The sequence below is a fragment of the Arctopsyche grandis genome, chromosome 1 (assembly GCF_051622035.1).
Source record: "Arctopsyche grandis isolate Sample6627 chromosome 1, ASM5162203v2, whole genome shotgun sequence".
Lineage (NCBI taxonomy): Eukaryota > Metazoa > Arthropoda > Insecta > Trichoptera > Hydropsychidae > Arctopsyche > Arctopsyche grandis.
Genome location: NC_135355.1, coordinates 13,359,826 through 13,375,602, shown reverse-complemented (window position 1 = coordinate 13,375,602; position 15,777 = coordinate 13,359,826). Strand labels below are relative to the sequence as shown.

The 15,777-nt window shown below is 31.6% G+C and overlaps 2 protein-coding genes across 2 annotated transcripts; one reads left to right on the top strand and one right to left on the bottom strand.

Annotated features, from left to right (window-relative positions):
- The first annotated feature begins 4,073 nt into the window (after nt 1-4,073).
- On the top strand, nt 4,074-5,785 carry LOC143909589 (uncharacterized). The gene is made up of 4 exons (XM_077427647.1): nt 4,074-4,085; nt 4,996-5,367; nt 5,451-5,617; nt 5,696-5,785. The coding sequence occupies exons 1-4, from the start codon at nt 4,074-4,076 to the stop codon at nt 5,760-5,762; spliced, it is 618 nt and encodes a 205-aa protein (XP_077283773.1). The 3' UTR covers nt 5,763-5,785.
- A 3,138-nt stretch (nt 5,786-8,923) lies between these two features.
- LOC143909582 (uncharacterized) lies at nt 8,924-10,213 on the bottom strand. Its single transcript, XM_077427634.1, has 5 exons — nt 10,202-10,213; nt 9,666-9,768; nt 9,391-9,545; nt 9,154-9,320; nt 8,924-8,990 (listed from the first exon to the last, which is right to left on the bottom strand). The coding sequence occupies exons 1-5, from the start codon at nt 10,211-10,213 to the stop codon at nt 8,924-8,926; spliced, it is 504 nt and encodes a 167-aa protein (XP_077283760.1).
- Between the last annotated feature and the right edge of the window lie 5,564 nt (nt 10,214-15,777).

Genomic DNA, 15,777 nt, shown 5'->3' with positions numbered 1-15,777 from the left:
AAAGATTATTACAAATAAAGATTATTACAAATAAAGATTATTACAAATAAAGAATCGAAAACTATCTATGAGAGTCTACGAAAATAACGGTTCCGGTTACGGATTTTTTTTTTAGTTTTATACGAGTATATAATAATTTTATACCCATGCGATGATATTTCATCGGGCTATTCACTAGTATAATATAAGGCTACTGGCAACTAAACGTCATCGTCGCCAAAAGTTTTGCAGTCTTTAAATTGAAATTGAAATTTTAAATTTAAATTTCTATCGGTGACCAAAACCGCGCAAAATTGCAAAGTTTTAAGCCCGAAGAATGTAGAAATATTTCCTGAACCATTATTAAGTGAAACCTAAAAGTCTGACTGACGAATCGCGCTCGATAATTTTCAAAACATCCTTTTGATTTTTATTTATTGTATTATAATCTAATATATAATTTCGAAAGAGACTTTGTATATAAGTAACGTTGGTTGGTTGGTTCGTAAACAACACATTTGATTTATTTTTTTTCGATTCATAGGTGCCGATTTGATATTTTTTCCATTCAAAGGATTCGAAGGCCCAGGGGGCGAAGGCCCCGAGGGAGAAGTCCCCAGGAGCGAAGTTCTTTTTTCTTGACTTAGACCACTTTCATAATTATGGGCACATATATACGTACATATTTACCATATATAAATTTATATATGTATATTATACTTACGTATATAAAAATTGGAATTCATAGTCAAACAGTGGTGACAAATAGAAGGTAGGTATACAATATTAGTGGAACCGTTTCAACAATTAAAGCAGATAAATTGCAAAATCTGGTAGAAATTGATTAACTTGGACGTCACAAAATATAAAAATCTGATCAAAAACACCGCAGAAATATAAAACTATGGTCGTTCCCAGGTCATTAGGGGCGTATGAAACATAAGCGCACATCCCCCCCCCCCATGTCTTTAAAAAAAAATTTTTTGAGTTTGAGTTTTGAGTTTTTTTTAACAATGTAATATAGGGAAAATTCTTCACATTTTGCACGACTCATTTTATTTCAAAAAGTATCAGAAGCAATATTCTGAAACGTATGAAAAATTCATAATTCTAATAAATATATATGATTGCAATGTACCATAAATCAAATATCATACAACGGTAAATGATTTTTCTTACTACCGGTATACCGATATTTACCGAAAAATGACAAAAGTCACGTTATATGCGTTCATTTTATTTACTTTTAGACATTTAAATATTTAGTAGCATACATATATGTATGTAAAAAATTCATAATATTTCTAAATAAATTTCATCAATATATTACTATAGTCGTAGATGTAATCAACTAAACAGCAAATAAACGTGATATACAAAAGGTAAATATACAAAATGGCACATGCTGGAAGTCAACGAGAGAAATTAATTATTCGACCACCACTGTGATCATAAATAACCTTTCTCAGATAGTAATCAAGATAATCTTAGCAACTTGATAACGTAAATGTATTGAGTGAAAAACCGATCTGTTACCTAAATCGAGTTCATACGCCTAACAAACAAGTTAAATGTGAGCAACACTATTTATTCTGTCAATACTTAAATTGCACAATGAGATTATCGCATAAAATATCACTTATTTAGCACAAGTAGGCGCCGATGAAAAAATCACAAAAAACATATGTACATGTCCATTTATAATCTATAATATAATATAATAAGAATATTAACATTCTATTATATTATAAATATATTCTGAGAAATACCGTACCATAGGCACACATTATTTAAAAACCATGCGAATTCTGCCCTATCATGAACATGTGCATCCATTACTAAAAGAGAGACTATTTTATTCAAATTTTAAGATTTACCGACAGTATTAGCAATCAAAAAAAAAACAAAAAACAATAGAACTTAGCTTAACAAGTTCAACCTGTATGGGGGGGGGTATACATATATGTATATATATATATATATATATATATATATATATATATATATATATATATATATATATATATATATTTATATATATATATATATATATATATATATATATATATATATATATATATATATATATATATATATATATATATATATATATATCATCATATATATATATCATATATATCATCATATATATCATCATATATCATATATATCATCATATATATATCATCATCATCATCATTTACAGCCACTCGCCATCCACTGCTGGATGAAGGCCTCTCCAACACGCTTCCACCCGTCTCTGTTTTGCGCAATACTCATCCATCTCACCCCGCACATTTTCCTAATTTCGTTCACCCATCTTCCTTGCGGTCTTCCTTTTACCCTTTTGCATTCTCTCGGGTACCAGTCAAGCACTTCTTTTGTCCACCTTTCGTCCATCCTCCTAGCTACGTGACCATATCTCTTCACTCTATCCACTATGTCCACTACTCTTGTCATACTTCTCACCCACGTGTTCCGCTTTCTGTCTTTCCTCGTTATGCCAAACATACAGCGCTCCATACTTCTTTGAGTGCATTGGATTTTATGTAGCATCTTGGTGTTCAGTGTCCAAGTTTCACATCCATACGTCATCACTGGCAAAACGCATTGATCAAAGATCTTTTTCTTCAGGCAGAGTGGCATTTTTGATTTAAAAACAGCATTCATCCGTCCAAATGCACTCCATCCTAATTTCATACGTCTCTTTATCTCTTCCTCTTTACTACCAGACATGTCAATTATTTGACCTAAATATAAATAATTATTTACTACTGGTATTTCTACTGGTTTATCATCTAATGGGATGCTATCAGGCATGCAATAACTATTGAACATTAGTTTGGTCTTATCGACGTTAATTTTTAATCCTACTTTTCTACTTTCCCTGTCCAGCTGTGTTAGTCTGTTAAGTAGTTCAGCTGCATCACGAGCTATTAAAACTATATCGTCTGCGAACCGAAGGTGACTCAAGAAACGACCGTTGATGCTTACTCCGGCTGTGTCCCACTCCAAGTTCCTGAAAACTCCCTCAAGCACCGCATTGAATAACTTGGGCGAGATTGTATCTCCTTGTCTTACTCCTTTTCCTATGCTAAATCTATCTGTACCTGAAAAAATTTTAACCGAAGCTGTGGCATTCTTATATATTGCAGCTAACAGCCCCATATAGGGTTCCGGTACTCCCTGTTTTTGTAGAGCGTTAAGTACTGCATTGTGGCTCACTGTATCGAAGGCTTTCTCATAATCGACGAAACCTAGGCACAATGGCCGTTGATATTCGTTGGCGCGTTCGATTAGTTCGCCAACTACTTGGAGGTGGTCCATTGTGCTGAAATTTGCCCTAAATCCTGCCTGTTCTATAGGTTGGTTCTCGTCGAGGATATTCTTCAGCCTTTCTGTAATAACCTTCGTGAAAAGCTTGTAGACCGCTGAAAGTAAACTAATGGGTCGGTAGTTCTTGATATCGCTTTTATCACCTTTTTTGCTGCCTTTAGTTGCGTTATTCCATCCTTCTGGTAAAGCTTGGTTCTGGATGCATTTGCTGAAAAGCCTAGCTTAGATATTATTTAGGGGGGAGCCGCCACATTTTAGTATATATATATATATATATATATATATATATATATATATATATCTTCAAAATTATTTATATACATTATATTGATTTTGATTCAATTCCATGATTTTATCCAATTAAATGTTATTTATTATGAACATAATAAAAACTAGAAATATTAAAGAAAAAAAAATGCAAATGTTCTGTCGATTTGTTCCAGTATTTGAAGTATCGAAAGCCCCTTTCCTTTTTGGACAAATTTTGAACGCAATTTAGCATTATTTTTTTGTTATCTTGGCACATACGGTTGTCATGTATACGAATTTCTTCACGTTTGGAAACGTGTCCACATGGTAAGTGAATATGCGATACTTTGAAAATTAAAACCAAAAGTAATAATAACCGGCTGGTTTGATTATGCAAAAGCTCAATACTCAGCGTTTGGTATAAAAGCGACAGTTTGATTCTGATAACTCATAGTCTACACAGGGTTTTATATCGGACAACACTTTTTCACAGCCAATACACTAATAACATGATCTGCAAGGTGAGTGATAATAATGACTGTTGTGCGTATTTTAAATGAGAGAATTTCGCTAGGCATTTTTTATTTCGAAAACATAAAAACACTTATAGTAAACCTACATCCATATTATAACTATAATTGAAAGATGATTTTTTCATTACGTAATTGGTTAATAAATATATTTCTAAATTAAATAAAACTTTATATCAATCTTAAATAAATACTAAATGCTATACATGTCTGTAGCACTGTCTTTAAAATATCTTGAAAATTTTTAAAATGGTTTTTTTTAAACAGTGAATTTGCTTCGAAATTTTTAATACCATTTTAAGATGAAATCTTTGAAATCAGCTTTGAAATTCAAATTTAATAGAATACATTATATTTATACAAATAACATTACTTTAAAAATATACTAAATTAAATTGTACAAATGATTTAAGGGAAGCGGAATAAATTTAAAATCTTAGTAATATAAAACGAAAATTTATGAATATCATAAATAGCTTAATTTATTTAAAATCAAACTATTATGAAATTTAACTAAAATTAAGTCCAATTACATTGAATTAACAAGATTTTTTTGCTAAAATATGCATGATTTATAAAATTCACCACTTTCATCATTTGAGCATTCCAATTGAAAGTTGTATATGTCTACTTTTCTTCATTCCGAGAAATTTGTCGCAAAACATAAAATATAATGTTTTTCGTTTAACAATATTTAAAAATAATGGTGGCCTGTGATACGTTTATTTTGCTTTTCCGAGGTTCTGGAAATATCGAATTAAAATAAGTGATTATAAAATAAGTGACAGTTTGTGAATTAAGTCAAGCAGTAGTAGTGTATTGGACTTCCGCCAATTTCAAATATAACTGCTCATTTATCCGTAAAACTATCACATACATATAACATTTTCTTTGTTTATAGGCATTTCTTTTGTGCGCCCTTGTGGCAGTAAGCCAAGCACAACTTGGCGGCTATGGTCATGGTCATGGTCATGCCGTATCGTCCCAAAGTATCGTCAGACATGAAACTCCAATTCAGCACCATAAACAACCTGTACTGTTGGCTATACAATCTCACCATGCACCAATCCATTCGGCACCTAAAGGACATGCTGTATCATCTCAATCTTTCGTCAGCCACCACACTCCAGTTCATCATGCTCCCATCCACCATGCTCCCATCCACCATATTCCCATTCATCACGCTCCGATCCACCATGCTCCAATCCTTCACGTCCCAGTCCACCATGCTCCTGTTCATCATGCTCCAATCCACAAACATGTTGAAGAATATGTAAGTCAGCATTAAAATTCAACAAATGGAATATTATCCTTCACCCTATTTATTTAAGTTTTTTTACACCCTATTTATTTAAGGCTCATCCCGCTTACAAATTCGAGTACAGCGTGCACGATGACCATACCAAGGATATCAAGAGCCAGTCCGAAAGCCGTGATGGTGATGTAGTCCATGGACATTATTCCCTCCTCCAACCCGATGGTCACATCAGAAACGTCAACTACCATGCCGATAAGCACAGCGGGTAAATATATAAATTTGTTTATAATTTGTTGAATACTTTTAAGTAAAATATATTAAACTTGTTCTTTTTCGTTTTTAGATTCAACGCTGAAGTGACTTACACTCATGCTGGACATCAGGGTCATGGTCATCAGGGTTACAACTGAATATAAATGATACGTAGTCGAATTCACCCCCATTCAATTCATCCATTTCAATATTTTTTAGTTTTATGTTTATAATGTAATTTTTAATTTGTACATAAATAAAAATTTATTTTAAAATCATTTTTAATTTTTATTTATTTATTAACGTTTTTTTTACCATTATGGCATTACAGGGAGAACCTAATGCGCCACAATGGGCTATATAATAAAATAATATAATAAAATAAGAGAAGGAGAAAACAAAAAATAACATTAAAAATTAAAAGATACAACAAAAAGCAAAAACAAAAAAATTAAGATACAAAAAATTTTAAAAAATACAGCATTTAACATAATCATAAAAAACTTTAAAGTAAATAAAATTTAAAATAAGAAAAAATACAAATACAGGAATGTCTTGCACCTGCATCCTGTTCCAATAAATAAGAACAAGCTACAGATACAAAACATCCCTGTGAGGGCCAAATGGAAGAGAGTAGATTAAGATTCCACACATACATCACATTCAAATTAAGAAAGTAATGATGAGCGCAGGTTACCAGATAAATATGTTAAAATAATATCTGATAATCTACGCTCACCAAGGTGGAAAATATCGCTTTCAGGGACGGCAGCAACGATTTCATTGAGAAGTCGAATAGCTCTTGGTATAGGAGCCATTCGAAAAAGGACTGTGCGAGCAGGAGGTACAGCCATCAAAATTTAAATACCTCATACACATCTGACAATGTTAATTCAATTCATTAACGTTACGATATTATCTGCCATATAGTGAAAATCATTTATGCTATTATCTCTTATTCATACATATATATACTAAAAATCTCTGAAAATGATATCTCTCGTGCTATTATAACTTATAAAATAAAATTTTCAAGAAATTTGACTTTACAAAAACTGATTTTTGTTCGTGTTTTAAATTCAGTGATATCATTAAAATAATATCATTTCTAGTGATTTTCGTCAGGATTAATATGTTGATGGGTTCCAAATCGACAAAATATTCCGTTTAATTATACCTTATAAAACCCAGCCACAATTTTTCTGCATTAGAATATATAAATTTACATCGCAAGGAATTTTTTTTTTCTACATTCAAGTGTTTAAAATACAAAATTTTTACAGTTAAAATTTTTTTAATACTATTTTCCAATATTGTTTTTTCTTAAATATTTCTATTCTGTCTGTCTGTCTGAGATAAAGCTTATAATAGTCGTTTCGATTCGACATACATATATACATTACTGGTAAACCACTGCCAGGACGTATACAATATCATACGAATATAATATCAAATGAAAAAAATTCGGGTGTGACCAACCCATGACTTTATCTATGTATTTGAGGAATATAAGAAGGTTACAAAACAAAATTCGATATTGAACTAATTACTATGATAGCGATACAAATTGAGCGCAAATGTATGGAAACTTGCACAAAACAAAAGTTCTACTTCCGGTTGTCAGATTTTGTTCAATTTTTTTTTATTACTAAAAATCACTATCAGTATTATACACAATAAATATGAAAAAGATTAAAATAATTTAAAAGGTCAAAACAAAATAATGAAATATTGTTAAAAAAAAAATACTACTTCCGGTTGACGAATTCTAACCAAAACCCTACCAGCTCTAAGTTAGTACATAAAAAATAGAAATATAAATTTTCAGCATAATACGTTCAGGGGTGTGGACAGAGTAGTGGGCACAACATTTTTGACCTTTCTACGAGGAAAGAAATCCCACTTCCGGTTTATAATTTTGCTTCATTTTTTTTTATTTTGATCAAATTGATAAAATAATTATACTTGAATTTTTTTGTGGCGAACACACATGTTTAAGGGGTCGAAAAAAATAGTGGAAGAAAATTCGAACAAGAGTAAACTGCCACTTTCGGTTAACAGATGCTTACTAAATTTTATAAATAACTTGATATTAAGCTTAAACTTCTAGATATGAAATTTCAGTTCAATAAACCAAAAGATTTCTGAGAAAAACATAAAAAACCTCGATTCTCTGGAGTAAAAGTACTACTTCCGGTTCAGATAAAAATATTTAAAAAATATAAAGTTATAAAAATTATTATTTCTATCATATGTAAAAAAATTTCAGTCCGATTGAGTAAGTGGTTCGGGAGATAATTGAATTCAAAAACTTAAAAAAAAGAGGACACCTATAAGGGGAGGTACCATTTCCGGTCAACTTAAAAATTTGAAAAAAATTTACGTCTTGTCGATAAAAATTTCAGTAACAAATACTAAGTTTCAGTTCGAAAGGGCTAACGGTGTTCAAAAAATCCCCAAAATACACAGCCACACACACACACACATTTTTTCTAGATCATTAAAACGTGATCAGTAATCGATTCCGAGTTCGAATCAGTCAAAATCTCGAGTTCAAATTTTTGCATGATCACAAAACTTCATCTATTGTTATTATGTACATAGATAAAGTAAAAACTTCTATATATACATATATATACAATTTGCTAGCAATGTTTCCTCCAGGCAAATAGACGGCGCTAAGTCTCGGAGTGTTTATCGCCATCTATTGAAAATTTATTTTATTAATTAATTAATCAATTATTTTTTCTATTGGTGTTTTATATTCTTTATATGCAGGTAGGTAGATAGCTTTATGTATATAAATATGTGACAGACCATGGACCAGTATGGGGAAAAATAAATTGAATTAATAAAAATGAATGAAAATAAATAAATCATTAAAAAAGTGTTGTTTCTCATAAGTGGAAATAAATTTTTCAAAATTCTAAGATCATTAATAACCAGTTTCACGAAAAAAATAAATTCAACTTGAGGATCATGAAACTTTCTTTCAAAAAAAAAATATATATGTATTATTTATACATATATACATATGATAGATACAATTAACAAATATGTGCATATATTGTAGTTTTACAACGTCACTGAGCTTATTACTTTTTATCTAAAAAGTTTGTTGCAACCTAATACGACTTGCGTATTATTTATTTTAGTTTTTGTTCAATAGATTATTTTAAAAATAATAAATAAAAAATTTCTCAAATATATTTTTCTTTATTTACAAATTAAAAATTACATAATCAATATAAAACTAAGAAGAATGAAAAAAAAAAGGATGATTAAAATGGAGGCGAATTCGACTACGTATCAATTATATTCAGTTGTAACCCTGGTGACCATGACCCTGATGTCCAGGATGAGTGTAAGTCACTTCAGCGTTGAATCTGAAAACGAAAAATAATAATTTAAATAAATTTTACTTAACCGCTTAGACGCCCAGCCGACGTGCTGAGCGTATAATAGATACGGCTGTTTGCGGCTTAAGGCGCTTTGGGCAGCTAAGCGGTTAAAGCATTCTAGAAATCACAAATAAAATTATGTATTTACCCGCTGTGCTTATCGGCATGGTAGTTAACGTTTCTGATGTGACCATCAGGTTGGAGGAGAGAATAGTGTCCTTGGACTACATCGCCATCACGGCTTTCGGACTGGCTCTTGATATCCTTGGTATGGTCATCGTGCACGCTGTACTCGAATTTGTAAGCGGGATGAGCCTAAAATAAATGGAATGGTAAAAACTTGAAGGATATAATGTTCATTTAGGGGATTTTAATGCTGACTTACATATTCTTCAACATGTTTGTGGATTGGAGCATGGTGGACTGGGACGTGAAGGATTGGAGCATGGTGGATCGGAGCGTGATGGATGGGAATATGGTGGATGGGAGCATGGTGGATGGGAGCATGGTGGATGGGAGCATGGTGTATCGGAGCATGATGAACTGGAGTGTGGTGACTGACGAAAGATTGAGATGATACAGCATGTCCTTTGGGTGCAGAGTGGATTGGTGCATGGTGAGATTGTACAGCCAACAGTTTATGGTGTTGAATAGGAGCTTCATGTCTAACGATGCTCTGAGACGACACAGCATGACCATGACCATGACCATAACCACCAAGTTGTGCTTGGCTTACTGCCACAAGGGCGTATAAGAAAATTACCTGTAAACAGAGAGAATATCAACAATATACCATGACATATTAATTTATCAATTTATATTGATTTTTGGAAAAAAACGTTAAATGGTCAATTTTATACATTCGAAATATTTTCAAGTTTTGAATTTTTTTTCCATTTACACTACCCTCAAATTAATTGAACATTATAAAATAGAACTATATTTTAAGTTAATTGGATGAAACATAAATATATGTCAAATGAAAATTTAAGTTAATTTTTAAAAACAATGTTAAAAATTTCGTCGTATAACTTTTGCAAAGATATATTACACTTTTACGAATACATTTCAACTGATAATTAATTCTATTTTATTGATATATTTCAGATTTTCCTAGTTAATTGTTTGTTTTCAGAAAATTGTGGGGCGGAAATTTCTCATTTACAAAACGAACACCAATCAATATCTGCACTTACCTTGCAGATCATGTTATTAGTTATGTATTGGCTGTGAAATAACAAGTGTTATCCGATATAAGACCCTGTGTTGACTATGAGTTATCGGAATCGAACTGTCGCTTTTATACTAAACGTTTAGCTTTTGCATAACCAAACCAGCTGGTGGGTTATTAAGTTTTTATTTTAATTTTTAAAGTATCTCATGCCCTCCATGTAGATATATTTCAAAATGTAAACAAATTCACGTACGTGTCAACCTCGTGTGTGCTAACATAAAAGTTAAGAAAAAAATTTGTTGAAAGTATTTTTTGGAAAAATAGATCGGGCTAGCAGTGCAGTCGCTTGAAATAAAATAGTGAATAATCTTTTTCAGTATCTTTTATTCAATTAATAATTATTATCTAAGGAGTATAAATATAAATGTATCACATCGATGCAAAAATAAAAATTAAGAAAGAATTAAAAATAAAATCAAGCTAGTCCACGGTATTCAAGCCTTCTGAATAGCCTTAGTGAGATGATTTAACGTGGGAATACGATACAAGAGCATTGAATCTGTGCAAAAAAACTATCATTATTATATCCATTTAATTTTAGCAATGTAATTCAATATATTTATGTATTTAAATAAACTTACCCGCTATGTTTATCGGCATGATATACGACCTTTCTAATTTGACCATCGGGTTGAACAAGAGAATACTCTCCTTGTACAACATCGCCATCCCTAGATTCAGATTGACTCTTCTGATCTCCAGTATGGCTATCATGAACGCTGTATTCAAATTTGTAAGCTGGATGACCCTGGAGAAATATTTTTAATAAATTATTATTTTATATAATATAATTAAGCCTCATTTGTCGATATATGAGGAATAAATTACATTTTCTTCTTCGTGGTGATGAGGAGCTTGATGTGAAATCGGAGATGGGCCGTGAGAAGGTCCAGGATGGCTTAAGTGAATGCTCTGTGAAGAGATAGCGTGTTCTTTATGTGATGTTGGTGGAGGAGCATGATGTGGAGGTGATGGAGGAGCATGGTGTTGATAATATGATGGTGGTGATGGTTCATGATGCGATTGTTTTGGAGGAGAGACGTGATGTACTATACTTTGAGATGAAATTGCATGATGTTGACCACTGCAATACGCCATAATCATCCCCAAAACTAAGTACTGAAAAATAACAAAAATAAGTATCTAATTATTTATTTCAGGAAAAGGAATACTTGAAATAATTGTAGAAGTCATGGCTAATTATAAGAAAACACGATGATTATATAGTAGATTAAAATTCACCTGTGCGATCATTTTTTTTTTCAAATTTTTAGACTTGAATTCAGTTTAGAACATGAGATGCTACTACTGTTAGAATTACACAACAGGCCCTATATGTATATACGACTAATACTTGACATTGACGAGCTTTTACACAATTTGGATTATATTTACACTTTACATTTGTATATACACGTGGATACATGATATTGCGCAATATAAAATACGCGATCAAAATCCTAGACATTGAGTTTAAATGTCTATATTTACGAGCCCTTGAACTGATATTTGGATATGGATATAAATAAATTAATCGGAATCCAGGCCGTCAACATTTAATCGCCCAATATTGATTTTTATGCAAGATTTTGTCACATTGAAAAACCTTTCACTGGCGTCTTTTTTTTAATATCGCATGAAGTAATCTCACTAATTTATTTTAATTTATGCGCGCGCTCAATATACATACAATAATATGGAGCAAATTCACCGGTGTGGTTGCGAGTGCATATATATCTCTAATTAGCGAGATATTTGATAGTGTATTATTGCTCAAATACCATGCATATTACATATATGTATGTATGTAAAAACTCGTATATATGTCGAGAAAGTATTACATACATTTCACATATATGTATGTACATATATTCGAAGTGAAATTAAGCAACGGGAGTTTTGGAAGCGTAGGTACATACATATACCCAAATATGATTTATCTTGTCAATTATAAGTCTAATTGTAAAGGCGATCAATATTGCATCACATTGAACATATGATGCTTCATAAGTATACTTTTTTTCGAATTGTCGTAATCCCTCGGCGTTCCAAATCGACAGGTTTCAATCTAATATAACACTAATAATCATCAATAAATGACTTCTACAATAAAAAAATCAGGTGTTACCAGCCCACAACTTAATTTATGTATTTGAGGAATATAAAAAGGTTAAACAACAAAATTCAACAATTAAATATTCATACATATGTATGTATGTACATACACGTTCATTGAGCGCAAATGTAGGAAAACTTACACAAGATTTAGTTCTACTTCCGAATGTTGGATTTTGTTCAAAAATTTTAAAGGTCAAAATAAAATAATGAAATATTGTTTTAAAAAAATTACTTCTTCCGGCTTACGAATTCTAGCCAAAACATTATCAACTCGAAGTTAGTACCTAAACAATATAAATATAATTTGGAAAAATCCCCACTTCCGGTTTATTAAATTTAATGATTTTCATTACATCGATACAAGGATTATACTTGAATTTTCTCGTAAAGAGCATACATATTTAAAGGGTCGAAGAAAGTAGTTAAAAAATAAGAGGATACCTATTTTAGAGCCCTGCGCTACAAACGATTGGAAACCAAGCGGGCGCATGCTCATTTCGCTGCATGCTCATTTCATACTTTTGTCTCGGCTTTTGCCATTTTAAACTTGCCAGAAAGATCCAACTCAATTTTAAGAATTGCCAATCATCAATGTACATCGAAATGTCATCTGCGCAATCCCATGAATATCTCATCTCGTCTTTCGTACATGCTGGAATTCAAACAGTTAAAATTCAATCGAAATGAGCATGCAGCCGGGTGGTTTGCAATCATTTGTAGCAAACCCCTATTGGGGGAGGTACCATTTCCAGTCAACTCAAAAATTTACGTCGTATCGATAAACATTTCAGTAACTGACACTACTTTCAGTTCGATAGGAATAGCAGTGTTCAAAAAATCCCCAAAATACACAGACATGCATACTATCACACAGAAAAACAGACACATCAAACAGTCCGATCAGTCAATATCTCGAGTTGGATTTTTCCGATGATCACAAAACTTAATCTATTGTTACTACGTACTAAGGCTCCCAATCCCGGGATCCCGGTGATTTCTGGTACCGTGAATCCCGGTGCTGAAACTAGTCTGAATACCGGGATTACAGTGCTGGCAGAATTTCTTTAAAATATTATTTTTACAAAAATAATATGGAAAAAGCGTGTAACAACATTATACAACGAACAATAACAGTCATAATACATTTGTTTGCACTGAAGCGTTTCACCCCAGCTCGCCGTTTCCTCGAAATATTACGCACGGCCTGAATTGTATTGCAGATTTTGTCCTCAACTGCACTGATATTCGAAGCATATTGACATTTTTTTTATTTTTATGAGACCTGTGTTATTTAGGATCGAATATGATTTTCTCATTCGTACAGGAGATTTTCAAGTGTTTAGATCTCGTTACGCGGTGTGTGTTGTACTAAGACGCTGTTGTTTCTGTTAATCGTACGAAGATTATCTATTTTGATGTAAGTACATTTTATTATTATATTTATATGTCCAGTTCTTCGATATATATGTACATAGTACTATAAACTATATTAAAATTAATTATTGAATAAAATTCGTTGGTGTGATATTTTTTTTACATAAAGTCAATTAAATTGGAGTTTTTATATTAGATGGACTGTTTCGTTTTAGCTAACTTCGAACTTATTTTAAAATAAAAAATAAAAATTAAATTCAGATCTGTATAATAAAAATAAATAAACGAATACTGTGTATTATATATTTTTTTCATATAGTACACAGTATTCTATATTATTTATATTTTAATAAGATTTTAAATGTATGTATGTGTAATTGAACTTTTTTTTTAAATGTATGTGCAATTGAACTTTTTATTTCCTTATACATTTTTTTTTCTTATACACCGGAATCCCGGTGCTAGCACCGGGATCCCGGGATCAAAATTTCCCAGCACCGCAATCCCGGTGCTAACGAAACCTTCCGGGATTGGAAGCACTATTACGTACATATATAAAGTAATAACAATATGATAATAGATAATCGATCAGTATGCAGGGTGAAAGTCAATGTTAGTTAAACGCGACATATGTATACATATATGTACATACATACTTGTACATATGTACATGAACGTTCTAAAAATGAAATCAGCTATTTTTCAAAATGAAATCGAAATTTATATATGTACATATTATGTATGTATATGTAAATAAAACAATTTCGAACACTTCATAATTGGCGTTTAATAAAAAATATGGTTTTTGCATGTCAGTTTTTCCTTATTAAATTCGAGCAAAATCATATTATTAAAGTGAATTCAAATATAACAGAACTTAAAATTGTTTTGTTTTTATAAAATTATCCACCCCCAGTTTTCTAGAAACTTATTACAGGGAATGCAATATCAATGAAATTGCAGCCCCAATCATAAATTAAATGACACAGTTTATTTGATAACCGGCCCTAAATGTGGTAATATAAAAAAATAATACTGACCGAAAAAAATAGTAAGCAATGGTGCCCTAGAAATATTTGTCTTTTTGTTATGAAATGCAGAATTCAACAGGCGGGTGTCCAAGTGGGCGTTTGCACGAAGTGTTACATATTCACCTGCAACCAAAACATTGTGTAGTTGACCGAAATTGGACCGATTGACCGGTCGGAGATCAGGAAATGAATGGTCGCCTATAATCGCAGCATAAACGGACCCCCATATTGCACAACCGGTTACCCGACAACCGGATAATCGAATGCCATAGACATATCTTTGTTATAAGTAACTTCTGGATGTCAATAATAGAATAAATTTTATTTACAGCAATAGTTTCTAAATTAATAGTATTACAAGGAAAATCAAATGAGGTACTGTTAAATAATACAAAATATATATTTAATAATACTTCACATACATTTATATTTTTTTGTTTTTTTACAATGTTTTACATTTGTACTTTAATTTTAATATTAGCGATTAATTCTTAATATTTGGTATAACTACTCCTCGAAAATGTGATTAGTTAATGGTGATAGGAGTGAAGTATTGGTAGTACTGCTTTGACGTGGTGTGGCTGTGGTGGAGGATGAGCTGCGTGTCCATTTTTTGTCACTAGAGCGTTAAATCTGTAGTGACAAATAAGTTGCAAGAAATTCAATTTAATCATTGGTTTAATAATACTTTGAATTCTAAACAAAAAAGGGTTTTTTCTTATCCATTTCTATCGTCAGCTGTATATTCTACTCTTCTTATAGTGCCATCAGGTTCAACCAAAGAATATATTCTCCTAACGGAATCTCCATCCCTGGATTCTTGGTGGCTTTTCTGGTCCCCAGTATGATGATCATGCACTTGGTATTTGAATTCATATTTTGGATGCGTATTTTATTTATGTATATATAATTTTAGCTATTAGCTAATTTACAAAAAAAAATTGTATGTATGTGATGATCTAAAAGCGGCCCATACCTCTTAGTGATATATTCAATTACAATAGTTTAAGCCGGG

What these genes read in the sequence shown, in the direction of transcription:
- LOC143909589 (XM_077427647.1), top strand. An exon ending in ACAAACATGTTGAAGAATAT is followed by an intron (nt 5,368 to 5,450) that starts GTAAGTCAGCAT and finishes TATTTATTTAAG; the next exon opens with GCTCATCCCGCTTACAAATT. An exon ending in CATGCCGATAAGCACAGCGG is followed by an intron (nt 5,618 to 5,695) that starts GTAAATATATAA and finishes TTTCGTTTTTAG; the next exon opens with ATTCAACGCTGAAGTGACTT.
- LOC143909582 (XM_077427634.1), bottom strand. An exon ending in ACAAACATGTTGAAGAATAT is followed by an intron (nt 9,321 to 9,390) that starts GTAAGTCAGCAT and finishes CATTTATTTTAG; the next exon opens with GCTCATCCCGCTTACAAATT. An exon ending in CATGCCGATAAGCACAGCGG is followed by an intron (nt 8,991 to 9,153) that starts GTAAATACATAA and finishes TTTCGTTTTCAG; the next exon opens with ATTCAACGCTGAAGTGACTT.